The 18,439-nt window shown below is 45.9% G+C and overlaps 1 protein-coding gene across 1 annotated transcript in view; it reads left to right on the top strand.

Annotated features, from left to right (window-relative positions):
* The window catches only part of EPG5 (ectopic P-granules 5 autophagy tethering factor), a 75,458-nt gene that overhangs the window by 42,252 nt on the left and 14,767 nt on the right, over positions 1-18,439 (top strand). Inside the window, exons 24-34 of the mRNA XM_054178110.1 lie at positions 3,187-3,310; positions 4,183-4,324; positions 5,582-5,753; positions 7,445-7,607; positions 9,098-9,240; positions 11,309-11,465; positions 12,648-12,842; positions 13,852-14,065; positions 15,162-15,319; positions 16,240-16,447; positions 18,341-18,416. Of these exons, the coding sequence (XP_054034085.1) occupies positions 3,187-3,310; positions 4,183-4,324; positions 5,582-5,753; positions 7,445-7,607; positions 9,098-9,240; positions 11,309-11,465; positions 12,648-12,842; positions 13,852-14,065; positions 15,162-15,319; positions 16,240-16,447; positions 18,341-18,416 (1,752 nt within the window). The remainder of the gene's footprint in view (positions 1-3,186; positions 3,311-4,182; positions 4,325-5,581; positions 5,754-7,444; positions 7,608-9,097; positions 9,241-11,308; positions 11,466-12,647; positions 12,843-13,851; positions 14,066-15,161; positions 15,320-16,239; positions 16,448-18,340; positions 18,417-18,439) is intronic.

The raw sequence follows: 18,439 nt of genomic DNA, 5'->3' as shown, positions 1-18,439 counted from the left end.
ATTTTAGTTGTGACTTCTCAAATGGCAAGAGTAAAACTTTTCCTCTTATTCAAGCTATGTGATCATTTTTGGTCTATACCTGCCCCACAGCTCTGGCTGCCTTTTCAAAAAAATATTGTTCCTCACCTAAAAAAAATTAAAGTGATCACAATTAGAGTTTGCTGGAAGCAAGTGAAGCCAAAACAAGGGCAAATACATATTTTTCTCTCCCAAGGGCACCAACAAGAATACATAGAATACATAGAATAAACCAGGTTGGAAGAGACCTTCAAGATCATCGCGTCCAACCCATCAACCAATCCAACACCGCCCAAGCAACTAACCCACAGCACCAAGTACCCCGTCAAGTCTTCTCCTAAAAACCTCCAGTGATGGCGACTCCACCACCTCCCCAGGCAGCCCATTCCAATGGGCAATCACTCTTTCTGTATAGAAAGCATGCACCTGAGGGTGCATCCAAAACCCCCAGGGCTCCTTCTTCCCCCTCCCTCTGCTGGGCTAGTCTCAGCTGGCCAGGCCTGAGACTGCCCATCCCCCTGTGGCCTTGGGCCCAATCAGGCCCATGGCCGGGAGATCTCTCCCCCAGTTACCAAGTCTCGGAGAGGGAAGGAAAGAGGAAGTGCCAGACTCCCCACTGGATCTTAGAGTGGTGCAAAGAATTATGGTAGGAAATACACAATTTCCTGTGTCCATCCCTCTGGGCTGGACTTCTGGACACAGGAAGTGAATGCACCAGGGGGGCACCCAGCTCAAACTACAACACCTGCCTTAAGTGTTTACAGTATTAAAGTATCTAGTGAAAAGGATTATTTGGAAAGAATCCCTTGTTCAGAGGATTTGGCCATAAGATGTATGAGCTTTAACAACCTGCCCAGCAATCAGTAGGTACAATGCAATCAAACAAGGGAGATCCTGTCTTCAAGTCCAACCATTACCTAGCATCTTGCTGTGCACAGCTCTTACACCATGTCCCTAACTACCTCATCCAGATGTCTTTTAAACACCTTCAGGGAAGGTGGCTCTACTACTTCCCTGGGCAACCTATTCCAATGCCTGATGATCCTTTTGGTGAAGAAATTTTCCCTCGTATCTAATCTAAACCTCTCCTGGTGCAACTGAAGTCCAATTCCTCTTGTCCTATCACTTGTTACCTGGGAGAAAAGGCCAGTCACCACCTCCCTACAACCTCCTTTCAGGTAGTTGAGTGATGAGGTCTCCCCTCAGCCTCCTTTTCTTCAGGCTGAACAACCCCAGTGCACTCATCTGGTCCTCACAGGACTTGGGCTCAAGAAGCCTCACCAGCCTCATTGCCTTTTTTGAACATGCTTCAGCACCCCAGTGCCCGCCCTGTGGAGTGGCCCAAAACTGAACACAGATCTCAAGATGTGGCCTCACCAGTGCTGAGTACATGAGCATGATCACTTCCCTGGTCCTGCTGGCCATGCTTTTGTTGCTATAGGTCTGGATGGTGTTGGCCTTCCTGGCCACCTGAGCATACTGCTTCATACTGAGCATACATGTTCAACTGGCTGTTGACCAGTACCCAGAGCCATTTCTGCTAAGCAAATTTCCAGCCACTCAGCCCCATGCCCATGGCAGTGCATGTGGTGGTTGTGACCAAGTACTCAGCACTGCTCAGGCCACACCTTGAGTCCTGTATCCAGTTCTGGGCTCCTCAGATTTGAGTTGCTGGAAGGTGTCTAGAGAAGGGCAACAAAGCTGGGGAGGGGTCTGGAGCACAGCCCTATGAGGAGAGGCTGAGGGAGTTGGGGTTGCTTAACCTGGAGAAGAGGAGGCTCAGGGGAGACCTTCTTGCTCTCTCCAGCTCCCTGAAGGGAGGTTGTAGGCAGGTGGGGGTTGGTCTCTCCTCCCAGGCAACCAGCACCAGAACAAGAGGACACAGTCTCAAGCTGTGCCAGGGGAGGTTTGAGGCTGGAAGTGAAGAAGTGTTTCCCAGCAAGAGAGATTGGCCTTTGGGATGTGCTGCCCAGGGAGGTGGTGGAGTCACCATCACTGGAGGTGTTTAGGAAGAGCCTGGATGTGGCACTTGGTGCCATGGTTTAGTTGATTAGATGGTGTTGGGTGATAGGTTGGAATTGATCTCTGAGGCCTTTTCCAACCTGGTTAACTCTATTCAAAGTGCTGGACTGAGCACTTGGCCCCAGCTTATCAATACAGCCTGTTCATATTCCTCTGCAGAGCCTTCCTTGTCTCCAGCACATCAACATTTCCACCCATATTGGTGTCATCTGCAGACTTACTGTGGGGCCACTTGATTCCCTTGTCCTGGTCATCAGCAAAGATGTTAAATAGAACTGGCCCCAGTTTTGAGCCCTGGGAACACCACTTGTGACCAAGCACCACCTGGATTTGACTTCATTCACCACTACCACTATGAAAAACAATTCATGAACGTGCCATGAGTGTAACAATAAATGCTTTCAGTTTTTCATTCAGAGGCATTCCCCCATCCAACATAAAACCACACTGCTGCACAGCCAAGTAAATCAGGGAGTTCAATGGCCATCTAGAAAGGGGGGGAAGTACTGATAAGAGTTCATGGAACTAAATAAAGTACTTCAATGTTTTCATCTGTGACACTGATACAGAAGATTGAAGTTGCCTAGTGATACTAAATACCACACAGTGTGAAGATTTGATGGCATTCTAGTTCTTCCATGTTGGAAAAGCTTAAATAGAATCATTACAGAATGATGCCAGTTGAGGAAAGATAACATTTCTTTTAAAGTAGTGTTAGCAGAGGAGGAAATGAGCATAAAGTAGCAGCAAATTGGACCCTGGAAAGAAATCTCAAAGTATATCCCTTTGATGTTTTGATTGGGTTTATGGATGAGGATTGCCTGATACACGAGACTGTTCCAGGCCTGGATCATCTGCTGATTTACATAAATGTCTTCCCTTTTCAAAATCTGCCCTGTTGGTTTTTGTTACTGCTTTTCATATCTTTCTAAATAGATTGTTTCCACTGCTGGTCTTTGGCACTTAGCAAACTAATCACAAAGCGTCTCAAACATCTGCTGTTTGAGCTGTGTCACCTTGTAGCACTATTTAATGCCTTCACTCTAAGCCTTAGAATGAGACTGATATGTAATACATGTTGTGCATATAATTAAAGGAGACATTGATGTAATTTCTCTCCTCCCCATTTTTTTTGCTTCTTTTCAGGCTTTGCAATGTGTTTGTCTTATGGCTGGAAGAAGAGAGTTTCCAGAGAGGAGACACTTACATTCCTTCTTTACCAAAGCAATATGATGCACATAGACTTGCTAAAGTCATGCAGAATCAACAGGTGAAGTCCTGATCTGGCCCTCTGGCGATCTAGGATCCATGTCACTTGATAAAATGGGTCCTCTGAATTAGTGAGATACTTGATGCCCCTGGTCTCAATGTGTGTAGTGTGCATGATAACTTCACAGCTCGCTTTCCCCCCCTAGGAGTATGGTGATACCCAAACTTTCCTTTGTGTTTGAGTGAGGACCCATTAGTAGAGTTCTTGCCTGTCTTGATGAGAACGCAGTCCTTTATTCTGTGTTTCTGTAATTCTCTTTATGTTCTAAGGTGGTTTTAGAGAATTACTGAAGTTGGAACTTAAAATGACAAGGCTGGAAGCTAAGATCTGGTCATATGGGCAGCCTATAATGTGTCAGGTTCAAATATAAAGTAGTGGGGAATGTATATTACTCTGTCCACTGAGCCTGCAGTACTAACACAGTTTAAAAACCTGTGAGGGGGGAGATTTTGGAAGGACGTTTTCTCCGGTTTGCTTTGTTTTCTTGTTTGTGTCCCCCACTGTTTGCAAGCAGTGGAAATACAGCCTGCCTTAGCTTGATGATGTGGCTAATGATGCCACCATGTCTGTGGTTTTTTTAGGAGCAAAGTTGTAATAATCTACACCCTTCCTCTCTGATTTGTTAGGAGTTATGCACTGTGCTTGTCAGATTTCTTCTTTTAGTGTCACAAATGCTTTTGAGTGGCTTGCCTGTGTATGTGATAAAAATGGGTGCAGCTTTTTTCTTCAGTTGGACTTCTTTCCCTAGTAGTAATTTTTCCTGTGACTTTAAACTGCAGGGTTTTACTGCAGTTCTCCAGCTGCTGGAGTGGAGGCACAGTGTATGGTGCTGCCCCAAGTGGAAATGATAATGCAGTTCTTTTGTGCTTTAGGATTTGTGGATGGAGTATGTCAACATTGAGCTTGTGCACCACGAGTTTCAGGAGGCTCTAAACCTTTGGATGCAGGTTCAGCTGGAGTCACATAGCACCTGTATTTCTGCAGGGCAAACAGATTCTACCAGCCACTTATCGGGTAAGAGATGAGATTGTTAATGAAAGTAGGCCAGAAAGAACTTACCATGGTCTGATTTCTCTAGAAACAGTGATGCCTGTGAGTAAAGAATACAGAATAAAGATGTTAATACAGTTTGTTTAGTATGTCTAGAGCATTTTCATAGAGTAGTTTGGCTTGGAAGGGACCATAAAGAGCATCTAGTTCCATGGGCAGAGACGCCTCTTGCTTGGAACAGCTTGCTCAAAGCCCAGCCAACCTGGCCTCCTTTGGGTAGCCTGTTCCGGTGTCTCACCACCCTCACACTGAGGAATGTTTTCCTTGCATCTACTCTAAGCCTACTCTCTTTCAGTTTAAATCCATTATGCCTTGTCCTATTTCTTCATTCCCATGCATGAAGTTTTCATGGTGTTTCCAGTAAGGTGCTCATGTGAAAGACTGGCATCCCTGTGTTTGGCTCCAGGTTTGCCACATCACAGAACAGCAGGTCATGTGCTTCATGGATGAGATCTCTGGGGGTTCCTCTGCCTAGAGCATACTCCAGAGAGGCTGGGTTTCCCCAGGGTTTAAACAGATACATCTGCAAGCATAGGCAAAACCCACTGTAACTGAAAACATAAAGGTGTCTGTTGAATGCTTTTTGGTGGTGTTCCCAATGCATTTCCCTGGAATTTTGGCATGGTGAAAGGTTCATGACATGGTCTTCTAGTTCAGAAGGGGATAGCAGTCAGGTGTATTAAAGATATGGTGAGATTTTATTTTTATGGGGTGCTGATTAATAAAGAGGAAGAAAGGAATAAAGGGAATACAAAGAAACTGGAGTAGTTGCCACTCTTTGGGCAAAGCAAGTGAATGTGAATCAGGAGGAGGAGAGCTGACATAAGATGAGGCTGTGCTCTGGGAAGGAATTGGAGCTGTTGAGACTATAGGTAAGGATGAATTGTGGGGAAGATGAATTTAACTTAGATTGGGTCTAGGAGCCTCTGTCACATGAGGGGAATAAATGGCATGCTAAGAAGTTCAGGAGGGAGTGGCTAGGGGAACAAAGAAGGCAGCGGAGCCTTGGATCCTAGCATAATGGAGCTGGCCATGAAATTATCTGTATGAAATAAACTGAGGTCAACAAAAACAGAAAGATTTAAGGGATACATATATTTAAGAGAAGAATCCTCTGAAATATTTGCTGCTAAAAATGTTTCATGCCAAAAAATGACGTTTTTGCTCAGTTTCTCATAAGCTTTTCTTGTTGACAAAACTTGCTTGTACTTTCTTTTCTAGCCAAAGAGAGGATAATAAATAATTTGAAGAAGTTTGATACTCCCAAGCCCCCTCTTCCACTCCAGACAGTGAAAGCTCCTGTGCCAGTTATTTCCTCTGCCAGCCTAGTAAGTCAGAAAGAAGCAAATCAGCTCATGTGCATCGACCTTAACATCTTGCAGCGACATGCCAAGTAAGACACAACTTTTCCTTCTGCCTCACTAGGTGTCTAGCATGTCTGTGGCTGCCCTTTGGAGCATCCTCTTTTGTGGTGTTGGCACAAGACTGTCAGTACTTGAATTCTGCTTCTTGTCCCTTTGTTTTTCTTTCTTACTGGCTATAATGAAATTATTCCACTCCTTTAGCTATGCAAGACCAAGTGCAGGGTCCTGCATCTGGGTCGAGGCAATCCCAGGTACAAATCCAGGCTGGGCAGTGACTGGCTGGAAAGCAGCCCTGAGGAGAGAGACTTGGGGGTGCTGGTGGACGAGAAGCTCAACAGGAGCTCTCAGTGTGCACTTGCAGCCTGGAAAGCCAATCAGATCCTGGGCTGCAGCAAGAGAAGTGTGGTCAGCAGGGCAAGGGAGGTGATTCTCCCCCTCTACTCAGCTCTGGGGAGACCCCACCTGGAGTAATGCCTCCAGTTCTGGAGCCCCTATTACAAGAGGGATCTGGAAGTGCTGGAAGGTGTCCAGAGAAGGGCCACGAGGGTGATCAGAGGGCTGGCGCACCTCTCCTGTGAGGACAGACTGAAGGAGTTGGGGCTGTTCAGTCTGGAGAAGAGAAGGCTCTGAGGTGACCTCATTGTGGCCTTCCAGTATCTGAAGGGGGCTACAAGAAGGCTGGGGAGGGACTTCTCAGGGTGTCAGGTAGTGCTAGGACTAGGGGGAATGGAATGAAGCTGGAGGTGGGGAGATTGAGGCTGGAGGTGAGGAGGAAGTTGTTCACCATGAGAGTGGTGAAGCCCTGGAATAGGTTGTCCAGGGAAGTGGTTGGGGCCCCGTCCCTGGAGGTGTTTAAGGCCAGGCTGGATGAGGCTCTGGCCTCATTAGGCTCTGATGTAGTGTGGGGTGTCCCTGCCCATGGCAGGGGGGTTGGAACTAGCTGATCCTTGTGGTCCCTTCCAACCCTGACTAATACTATGATACTAAGACTATGCAAGCCTTATCCAATGACTGAAATTACGTCAGGCAGCATCCAACTTCTAGTTCCATTTGACATGCTTCTTAGAATATAACCTCTCTTTAGCCTAGATTTGTTGACAGTAAGTTAAGCTTTTTTGCACTAAGGTAGTATCTACAATAGGAACCAGTGGAACTCTCAAGAGAGAAAATTGATTTCTGGGCTATTAGCTTTGTGAACAGAAGAGTTTCTGATTTAAATATTGCTGTTAGGAGAATCCAGCTGAGTTACTTTCAAGCAGCTGATGAATCTATAGCTGTTCTCACCCAATGTAGCTGTTAAAGGACAATATTATAATTCAGACCAAAACTTGCTAAGCCCAAGAGAGAATGTGTCTAAACCATTTCAGCATCAATTTTAGGTGGGCTTTGCTTTGCTGACTGAGTTGTCCCTTGGTCAAACTCTTTTTCATCTGGCAGAAAATTGTATTTCCTGCAGAGGGTGATCTAGTTATTTTCCTTTTGAGGTTGTCTGAGAGAGTAATTAAAGGAACTCATGCAGACTTCAGTATTTTTTTGTTCTTATGAACCTCTTTTTTTATTTGAAGTTTTAACTTCCTTTAGTAACCTTCTTCACTTTCTAAGCAAGTGCCACAAGGCATTGTACAGCACATGAAACTTAATCTCATCTCTTGCTTAGGAAATTTTAGCATTACTGTTTTTGATGAAGGTTTTTGTAACTTTAGTAATAAATGCTTTTCAGGACTGCAGCTCTCTGGGAGTCTCAGCATGTTGCTCTCAATAATGAAATACTGGACACAGTACCTAAGCTGTACGTCAATCGGGAAGAGCAGATCACACTCCACTTGGAGTGCCGGGGAACGTCAAGTAAAGGCTGTCAGGGAGCAGCTCTCCTAACCGTACAGGTCAGACTTTGCATCACTTCTGTTTCTTGACAGTATCTGAAGGGGGCTACAAGAAGGCTGGGGAGGGACTTCTCAGGCTCTCAGGTAGTGCTAGGACTAGGGGGAATGGAATGAAGCTGGAGGTGGGGAGATTCAGGCTGGAGGTGAGGAGGAAGTTCTTCCCCATGAGAGTGGTGAAGCCCTGGAATGGGTTGTCCAGGGAGGTGGTTGGGGCCCCGTCCCTGGAGGTGTTTAAGGCCAGGCTGGATGAGGCTGTGGCCAGCCTGATGTAGTGTGGGGTGTCCCTGCCCATGGCAGGGGGGTTGGAACTAGATGATCCTTGTGGTCCCTTCCAACCTTGACTGATACTATGATATTATGACTCTTGGACATGGATAAGGAAAATGAAATGGCTGAATGGTTACCAGAATGGTAGCAGCTGACCAAATAAATCTGTGCACACCTAATTGCTCGTCATACCTCATAAGCAGTGCTCAGAAGGAGGTAGAGATCAGCAGCTGAAAAACACATTGCATGAAGTTTGTTCTGCTCACAGCATCCGTTCTGACCTACTTCTCAATGTGTGAATATATTCACTGGTAGTCCCAGAAGCATGAAAATATTTGTAGAACTATTCCAGTTGTGCTTGGTATGTGAATTTGTTGATCCTCTCTAAGTTTCAGTCCCTGTGAATTAGTCTTACATACAAGGCATGAACACTGCATTGGGTTAGGAACTGGCTGGAGGGCCGAGCCCAGAGAGTGTAGTGAATGGGGCCACATCCAGCTGGCTGCCAGGCACTAGTGGTGTGCCCCAGGGTCAGTGCTGGGAGGGATGGTGAGTTGCTGGAGCGTGTCCAGAGAAGGGCAACGAAGTTGGTGAGGGGTTTGGAACACAAGCCCTATGAGGAGAGACTGAGGGAGCTGGGGTTGCTTAGCCTGGAGAAGAGGAGGCTCAGGGGTGACCTTATTGCTCTCTACAACTACCTGAAGGGAAGCTGTAGACAGGCGGAGGTTGGTCTCTTCTCCCATGCAACCAGCACCAGAACAAGAGGACACAGTCTCAAGCTGCGTCAGGGGAGGTTTAGACTGGAGGTTAGGAAGAAGTTCTACATAGGGAGAGTGATTGCCCATTGGAATGTGCTGCCCGGGGAGGTGGTGGAGTCACCATCATGGGAGGTGTTCAGGAGAAGACTTGATGGGGTGCTTGGTGCCATGGGTTAGTTGATTAGGTGGTGTTGGATGATAGGCTGGACACGATGATCTTGAAGGTCTCTTCCAACCTGGTTTATTCTATTATTCTATTCTATCTTCCTCTGTGATACATAAGTGGGAACATGACGAAGGATGTGTGCTTGGGCAAGGGGTACCACATCTGGTCAAAGATTTCAAAGGAAAGCCATCTACATTCCTATTTCTCTTACTGGGCTTTGCTTCATTTTCACAAATAGGTGCAACATCAAAGAGTTATAGCAAAATAATCTGAAATGAATGTGTCTTTTTGTCTTTTAGTTTGAAGGGAAACACAAAAACGAAGCAGTGAGCCAGCAGCTTCATGCTTTGCATAAGGAGGTGAGGCAGCTGCAGGCAGAAGCTATGAAGCCACCTTCCCTGGGCGTTGTGGAAGCAGCAGTACACGTGGAGAACTTTATAACGTAGGTTGTTAAGACACTGCTTTAGGTAGTGGTGTTTTGTATTTCTTGTTCTGTGTGTTTGGAGTTAAAATGTGACACTTTCTTGTCTTTGTTTTGTGGCAATAATCCCAGCCTGGGCTAGTAACAGAGCTGGAATCCTGAGACCTGCAGGCTTGTGACACAGACCTCTAAAGGAGTAACTCCATTATAGAATCAATAAGGTTGGAAATGACCTCAGAGATAATCAAGTCCAACCTATCACCCAACATCTCATGACTAAACCATGGCTTCAAGAGCCACATCCAATCCCCTCTTGAAGACCTCCAGGGATGGTGACTCCACCTCCCTGGGCAGCACATTCCAAGAGCCTACAACTCTTTCTGTGAAGAACTTGCTCCTCACCTCCAGCCTAAACTTCCCCTGGCACAGCTTGAGACTGTGTCTTCTTATCTGAAGGTTACTCACCCTCAACAGCTGGTGAAAGTTGGGTAGTGACAGGACTAGGGGGAGTGGATCCAAGCTGGAGGAAGGTAGAGTTAGATTGGATGTTAGGAAGTAGTTCTTCTCCATGAGGGTGGTGAGAGCCTGGCACAGGTTGCCCAGGGAGGTGGTGGAAGCCTCATCCCTGGAGGGTTTGAAGGCCAGGCTGGCTGTGGCTGTGTCTGTGAGCAACCTGCTGTAGTGTGAGGTGTCCCTGCCCATGGCAGGGGGGTTGGAACTGGATGGTCCTTGAGGTCCCTTCCAACCCTGCCAATTCTGTGATTCTGTGTAACAGGGCACCCAGGACTGTTTTCTACTTCATACTGTGTTAGAATAGCTTATAACCCTTTGAAAGCTGACTAGATGATGACAGAAATGCTATGTTAAACTTCAGAAAATGACAAACTTGTGTTGTAGCTGTCTCAGATGTGGGCTAAATTATGTTGTTTTAACATCTCTAGGTTTTTCCCTGTGATAGCACAGGACATAGTAATTTAATAGAGAGTTACAACTGAAGTAGCTTTTCAACATGTGAAACAAAATCATGCAGTGGAAGAGGACAATGTAATGCTGCTTTTGGGGGGATGTGTGAATAAATGCATTTATACAAGGCACTCTTTTTCTTGAAGATCTTTCATAGTTTGTCCCAGTGGTTAAGTTGTGCAACATCATTCTTAATCTTGTAGGTTTGTGCTGGGCTTCTTTTAATGTGGTTGGTTGCCTACACTGTACTCATCCTACAAGTGAAAATACTTGGTTCCTGTTTCTGCATATTCATTCTTGATCATTAGTTTGAAAAATTCTGTGGATTAGGTGAATCTTGGGATTTGAATCAGTTGAACTGCATGTTCTTCAGGTGTTTTAGTTCAACATCAGTGATGATGGGAGTGTAAGATCAGTAAAACATGTATTAGGGAATGCTCATGAAAATGCTGGTTCTATTTGAATTCTTCTATTGCTGAGCTTGTTAAGAAAAACAAAGGAAATTTTCTTGCAGCACAAATGTAATTGAGAGCTGGCCCAAGAACATGACAAACACATAATTTGAGGGAGAAATGATCTGTTTGAACTGTGCTCTGAAAAATCTTGTGGTGATCACTTTCTGACTGATTATGGAAACTTTCTGAGGTTTGGAGGTGCCCATTTCAGGCAGCAAAATTATTTGAATTAAACTGGGATCTGTTGAGCCTAAATGTATAGAAATAGCTGAAGAAAGAGAGAGGCAGGCTCTTTTCACCCAGTGACAGGAGCGGAGGCACTGGGCACAAACTAAAACACCGGAGGTTCCCTCTGAATGTCAGGAAACAGCTTTTAGTGTGAGGGATGGCACAGGCTCTTTGGAGAGGCTGTGGAGACTCCATCCTTGGAGATATTCAGAAGCCATCTGGATGTAGTCCTGGGCGGGTAGCTTGACTGGGGAGCAGGTGGTAGAGATGTCCTCCAGAGGTCCCTCCTGACTTCAGCTGTGCTGTGATTCTGTGAACCCATGCTTGAGCATCATGTAAGCCATAGATAACCATCTCAAGGCCATATGTTGGCAAGAAACCTTCCTTTATTGTCACAGATTATTTTCCATGTATAATATAATCTGCTTTTTTTCTCTTTGCAGAGCCTTAATAAATATCTACAAAGTGCAGCCTATGCCTGCAATTAAGAAGGTTGGAATTGGTTTGTTCTTCACACTAGTGGAGTACGTGTGTGACGAAACTCAACGCAACCCTCCTACCAGGCAGTTCTTCACATCCTGCATTGAAATTCTAGGCCAGGTGAGATTACTCTGATTCCTGCATGCCTAAGACATTTTTTGTGTGCTTTGCTTCAAGGAGGGTGAATTCAGACTGAGTGCAAGGAAGCAGCTCTTCACTGTGAGAGTGGTGAGGCACTGGAACAGGTAGCCCACATAAGTTGTAGATGCCCCATCCCTGGAAGTGTTCAGGGCCAGGTTTGATGGGGCATTGAGCAGCCTGGTTTACTAAAGGTGTCCCTGCCTGTGGCAGGGGGAATGAAACTAGATGGTCTTTAAGGTCCCTTCCAATGTAAACTACTCTATGATAAAGCTTATTCCAATTGGCTGCTGATAATGGGGTCTAAAATACTCAGAGGCCTGAGAACTGACTTCTAAGCTTCCATTTTCCTTTCAATTAATCTTACAGTGTGTGCAGTCTTTAGGAAAGTGTGAACTTGCATATAAGCAAAACAAAAATGGTTGCTCTGAGATGCCTGCTTAGTACTGATAAATGCTTACAGTGTTAGTTAAATGCAAAGTTAGTCTGGATTTTTGGGCTAGTAACTAAAGTTTGGGTAATTGCAGTGTGTAATAGAGTATTTTGTATTTATTTTGCTGTTACTGATCACTTTCATGTATAGCTTGTCAGCTTCTTGTTTAGCCACTGCTCTTCTACAGCCTCTGTGTAGAGAGGAGTGCCAGGAGTTCGCTAGTATTTTGAAGTGCTTTTTGGCAGTAATGTACTTGGGTACTCTGACAAAAGTGTTGGGCTCTGCTTTGGGTCTATGTTTATTTTCATCTCTTAGAAGCAGTTTGTTTCCTTGCACAGATATCCTTAAGCACCTCTTAACCACTGAAGTGTTGGAAGGTCTTCATAGCTATAGTTTTGTTTGAACTTTTCCTAATATCAGGCAGGGCAGCTGAGCTTTAGATGCGTTTTCTTTTGCTATCCCTTAAGAGGAATTGTATTGCCAGGTATTTTTAGAGAGTGTGTGGTCACAAGTGCTGTTCTTAATTGTGCCAGGGCAACACTTACACATGATGTCTTGTGTAGCAGTAGTGTTTCATTGCTGTTGAGCTCCTACAGACTTAGTTTTGGAGAAAGCTTTCCTTTACAAAAGAGGACCCAAATGGTGCTTGTCTTGACAAAAGTCTCTCAAAGGTGTATTTTTCCAGTGGATTCATGCTGCACCTTTTTTCTCACCATTCCCACTCTTCTCAGGTGTTCATCAGCGGGACCAAATCAGAATGCAAACGTCTCCTCCAAACTGTCCTGCAGAATCGAAGGCTCTGCACTCTTCTCTCTCCTTACTTCACTCCTGCTGCCTCTCCCAACGACTTTGTGACTTTATATGAGCAAGTTGTGGCCTTTCTGAGTGAGGATACCAGTGATGTTGTCTTCATGCTGCTTACAAAGGTAGAGTTCTCATGAATACTGTGTCTGTGTTGATTTTTTGTGTTCTTTCCGTGAAGAGAGTGAGTTTGGGCTAAGGAAGAGGTGCAAATCTGGTACTTTAAAACAACATAGACAGGGTCTGTAGATCTGTCTTGCTCATCCCCAATAGTATTTGTTGTATTCCAGCTCAACAGGCTGGAGGCAAAAGCAAATAGGAAGCTTAACCTACCTTTTCTTAGTCTAGATAGTATATATTTCATAGGGCTTATTCTTCAGTGCAATCTTAAAAATGGAAGCAGGCACTCAGTCTCTTGTTCTGCCTCTCTCCAGAGGCATTCATCAAAATAGCCAGTGAATCCCAGGTATACTGAAAATAAAAGCCCTCAAAAATGTGAAACAATGTCTGACTCATCTCTGGCACCTATGTTCTTCTTGCCTATCTTAAAACATAGAGACCTAGAGCAGGTGATTTCCACATCTCTTCTTTGAGGGCTGTCTGCCAGCATTGTTGGTGGAGAAATTACTGCTGGGCCTTGCTAGCACTCTGATTCTCTTAATTAATGACACAAAGAACTGTGAGCAGCAGGCAGGCTGTGTTGGGCACGACTGAGCTGTCCTTAGTGGCAGATCAGCATTGTCCCTGCTGACCTAATTCTGAACAGATGGCCCAGAGGCTAAAAAAAGCTTTGTACCTCCGCCTGAAAATCTATGGACTGCAGAGATGAGTTCAGTGTAGCCCTTGTAAGTGTGTGGTTGTGGTACTGAAGTGTGGAAATCCATACCCATCTTCATGAATCTGAGACCCCCTACCAAGGGTTGTTTCATAAATTCAGGGACTTCTGGAATATGCTAAGCCATAGCCTTTGGGAACAGTTACCTTGGTTTTGAGTTAGGTCTAATCAGCTGCAAACTTAGGTTTCTCTTAAGTATAAAAATCTGACCCCCTGCCCTTGATTTCTTCCTCCTCCTAAAGGTATTGTGATTGTTGTTAGATTTTCTGCTTACACATGCTTCCTGTCCTGTGTTCCAGTTTGACCTTACACAGTGGTTGAGCGCTGCTAAGCCACTTCTGTCTGAACGTACCCAGCTTCTGGAGTCTATTCACTTGGCTCTCAGTGCATGTGGCCTTGAACCTGAAGAGGATATTTTGATGCCATTTAATATCTTCTGCAAACATTGGACTAACCTTCTGCAGTATCAGTTCCCAGATCACTACAATGATTTCCTAAGACTGTTTGTGCAAAGTGAGTGTATGAGTCGATGCATACTAAGCCTTTTGACCAGATCTCTTCCAGCCTGAAGTGAACTGTGTGTGGTAGAGTTAAATAGCCACAAATATCATAGAATCAACAAGGTTGGAAAAGACCTCAAAGATCAAGTCCAACCTGTCACCCAACACCTCATGCTTACTAGACCATGGCACCACACATGCAATCCCCTCTTGAACACTGTCTAGGGACAGTGACTCCACCACCTCCCTGGGCAGCACATTCCAGCATCTAACAACTCTCTCTGAGAACTTTCTTCTCACCTCCAGCCTAAACCTCCCCTGGCACAGCTTGAGACTGTGTCCTCTTGTTCTGGTGCTGGGTGCATGGGAGAAGAGACCAACCACCCTTCAGGTAGTTGTAGACAGCAATAAGGTCTCCCCTGAGCCTCCTTTTCTCCAGGCTAAACAATACCAGCTCCCTCAGCCTGTCAGTGGAATGATTTAAACTGCTCTGTGCTTCTATATGCACTTTTGTCTGCATATTATGTGATGTGTTGACATTTGATGTATTTTAGCTCTACTAAAAAGAAATATTCTTCTCCAGATGCAAGCACACACATCAGTGACAACAGGTTTTCAGCCCATGTTAGGGGACAAGGAAACACTTAATTGTAATTATGCCACAGTCTGTAATGTAGTAACCTTGTCCTTGAGCACCCTTCAGTGTCAGGCTGACAATTGTATTTATGCTGACCTAGGATATGGAAATCTGCTGAAAATGTCCTGATTGACTTCAGATGCTGCCCATAATCTACTGTGCCTCTAAAATGAGAGAGAAAAGTACTTTTTCTGTCAAACCATATGTGGTGTCTTAATGTGTTTGTTGTTAAGGATCTACTAAATGCTTAAACTGTAGGATGAGAGCCTGTGGATGCCAGCAGGGAATGTTAACTTATGTTTGGGGGCTAGAGGTACCTTTCACCCTTAAACTTGGGGCTTTCGAACTCATGCCCTACCTGACTTTTTTTTCATGTGGTAGGGAGCTCTAATTTCAACCTTTTCTGATTGTTTTTGAGAAAGGGAGTAATATCTTTCTCCTCACAAATGCATTGCCTTCTCTTTCTCTTAAGGCTCATCAGAGCAGCTTCTAAGCCCTGACTGTTGGAAGGCATCACTTAAAGCTTTGGGATGTTCACTGGTGGCTGAACAGGGAAGCTTCAAGAAAAGTGATTCTGCTGACAGCTCTGTGCTGCGAGATGCCACAGAGACGCTCCTCTCCGCAGAGCAGGTGGGTCCCGCTTTGCCCTGTTTATTGTAGTATCACAGTATCAGTCAGGGTTGGAAGGGACCACAAGGATCATCTAGTTCCAACACCCCTGCCATAGGCAGGGACACCCCACACTACATCAGGCTGGCCAGAGCCTTATCCAGCCTGCTCTTAAGCACCCCCAGGGACGGCACCCCAACCACTTCCCTGGACAACCCATTCCAGGGCTTCACCACTCTCATGGGGAAGAACTTCCTCCTCACCTCCAGCCTGAATCTCCCCACCTCCAGCTTCATTCCATTCCCCCTAGTCCTAGCGCTACCTGAGATCCTGAGCAGTCCCTCCCCAGCCTTCTTGTAGCCCCCTTTAGATACTGGAAGGCCACAATGAGGTCACCTCAGAGCCTTCTCTTCTCCAGACTGAAAAGCCCCAACTCCTTCAGTCTGTCCTCATAGGAGAGGTGCTCCAGCCCTCTGATCATCCTCGTGGCCCTTCTCTGGACACCTTCCAGCACTTCCAGATCCCTCTTGTAATAGGGGCTCCAGAACTGGAGGCAGTACTCCAGGTGGGGTCTCACCAGAGCTGAGTAGAGGGGGAGAATCACCTCCCTTGCCCTGCTGGCCACACTTCTCTTGCTGCAGCCCAGGATCTGATTGGCTTTCCAGGCTGCAAGTGCACACTGAGAGCTCCTGTTGAGCTTCTTCTCCACCAGCACCCCCAAGTCTCTCTCCTCAGGGCTGCTTTCCAGCCAGTCACTGCCCAGCCTGGATTTGTGCCTGGGATTGCCTCGACCCAGCTGCAGGAGCCTGCCCTTGTTCTTGTTGAACCTCATGAGGTTGGCTTGTGCCCATTATATTCTTCTTCTGCAACAGACTCCCAGCAGCGACAGCGTTGCTGTACAGTCTCTCTGTAGCTGATGAATAGTTTCCTCCTGCTCACAGGTTAGAGAGACAATAGAATGGCTTTCCACATCGTTCTGCAAGCTGCGACTGGCGTCGGTGGACTTCAGGACTTTCGGCCTGTTCTCCAAGTGGAGTCCTTACGTGGCTCAGGTGAACACACTGCTGGAGTACCTTGTTCACAGATGTATCAACACCGAAGCTGCTGCTTTAGCCCTAGAGCCTCTTGGCAGTAGAAGAGTGCTAGCAGGTAATGTGCCTTTGATTTGATAGGGGTTGAACTAACGAGGCAGGAATTAGCAAAATATAATTAACTTCATTTTTCCTTGAAAGCCTCCCCCCCAGGTTAGGCATCAAAACTCACCGAGCTCTTGGCAGGTTCCGTTCGGTCGCCAGTGCTGCCAGAATGCTTCTGGGCAACTTTAGCACAATGTGGAGACTTCAGAAAATGGAAGAGGCTAAGGCACAGAATAGCTTCACCCCACTGATAATCAGAGGCAAGCCAGGGCCTTAGGGCAAGCCGATGGGAACGCTAGGTTGTGCTCAGGAGAAAGGAGCAGGAATTTGGCATCAGTGCCCAGGTCTCTCTCCTGTGACAGGCTCCAGAACTGCAGGTTTTACAATCCAATGTGTGGATGATGCAGCATGATCCAAAGGAAAGGACCTGCCAGAACCACTGCCCACAGACAGGGCTGCTACGAGGGGAAACTCCTGTGCAGCAGGACCTCAGGCAGGCTGGACCTGGGGAGAAGCCAGGTCTGAATGGAGTGAGCAGTGTGAAGGTGGGGGCAAGAGCGAGGGCAGGAGTGAGAGCAGTAGCCCTGATCACTTTCTGGCTACTCTAAGGCATTTCTAGACAGTGTGTCCCAGGTCAATGTGCAAGGGGCACAGAGCACCCTGCTAATCATAGCTCCCAAACCGAGGGGGACTTTCCCCACTGCCCTGGCAGGAGAATGGATACTACTTACCTGTCCTCAGGTGAAGGGGAAGGCAGTTTGGTGCATTTGTCTATTCCAGCCTCTGCTGTTGGAGGTGGGGGAAGGAGACTTTGGAGCACACCATAACAGACTTTAGAACTTGCAGACTTTGGAAGAAGCATTTTGTTTCTCTCATTTCCCCTTGTTAAAGACTATTTAAATACACAGCAAAATATATTCACTCTGCCTTTGTGCAGTGATGAGAACATTAAAATACGAATGAGACACGTTGATGCTACTTTGTGGCCATGTGCTCTGTGGTTCATAGAATTGTCAGGGTTGGAAGGGACCTCAAGGCTCAGCCAGTTCCAACCCCCTACCATGGCCAGGGACACCTCACACTACAGCAGGTTGCCCAGAGCCACATCCAGCCTGGCTGCAAAAACCTCGAGGCATGTGGCTTCTACCACCTTCCTGGGCAACCTGTGCCAGTCTCTCACCACCCTCCTGGGGAACAACTTCTTCCTAACAGCCAATCTGAATCTACCTATTTCTATTTTTTTTCCATCCCCCCAGTCCCTATTCCTCCCTGTCACCCTCAAAAGTCCCTCCCCAGCTTTCTTGTAGGCCCCTTCAGATACTGGAAGGCCACAATTAGGTCTCCTCAGAGCCTTCTCTTCTCCAGACTTAATAGCCCAAACTCCCTCAGTCTGTCCTCATAGGAGAGGAGCTCCAGCTCTTCCTTTTTGAAGGAAGCTTGTTTTATGTTTGAGCTTGCTTTAAAATTATTTTGGGAAGCAGTCCAGCTTTCTTCAGAAACATGCAGTCTTCTGCACTGAGCAGGGGTTTGTAGGTGAGATACTAGTGAGTTTCATCATGGTGTAATTTTGGTTTAGGGGAAATCACCCCAAACACCTTTTATTTTAGTCCATGCAGGTTTAAAGTGTGAGTAGTCTCAGCCATGATCTCAGATGTTTTATTAATACCAATTTAAACAGATATAAACAATGCAGAGTGCTTGTGGCTGCTGCTAAAACAACCATATTGGTAACCAGAAGCACTACTAAGCACATTGTACTTGTCCATTCGACTAGGAAGAGCTGTTTGAATGTTGGAATATGTGAGGGTGTTGCATTCAAGGCTGGAAAATGTGTATTGCATTCACTGTTGCTGATTTGAAGGGAAAACAAAACCCCAAACAACTTCTTTGTTTTGTTTTGTTCTAGCATTGCAGTCTTTGTATTCAGTTATTGTTGGACTCTTTAAGCCATGGATACTAGTCCTGGAGAAGGAAGATGCAAGGTATATATAGCATTTTAAAAGTA

This window comes from Dryobates pubescens, chromosome Z (assembly GCF_014839835.1).
Source record: "Dryobates pubescens isolate bDryPub1 chromosome Z, bDryPub1.pri, whole genome shotgun sequence".
Classification (NCBI taxonomy): domain Eukaryota; kingdom Metazoa; phylum Chordata; class Aves; order Piciformes; family Picidae; genus Dryobates; species Dryobates pubescens.
Note: the sequence above shows the minus strand (reverse complement) of the source record. Positions and strands in the feature narration are given on the sequence as shown.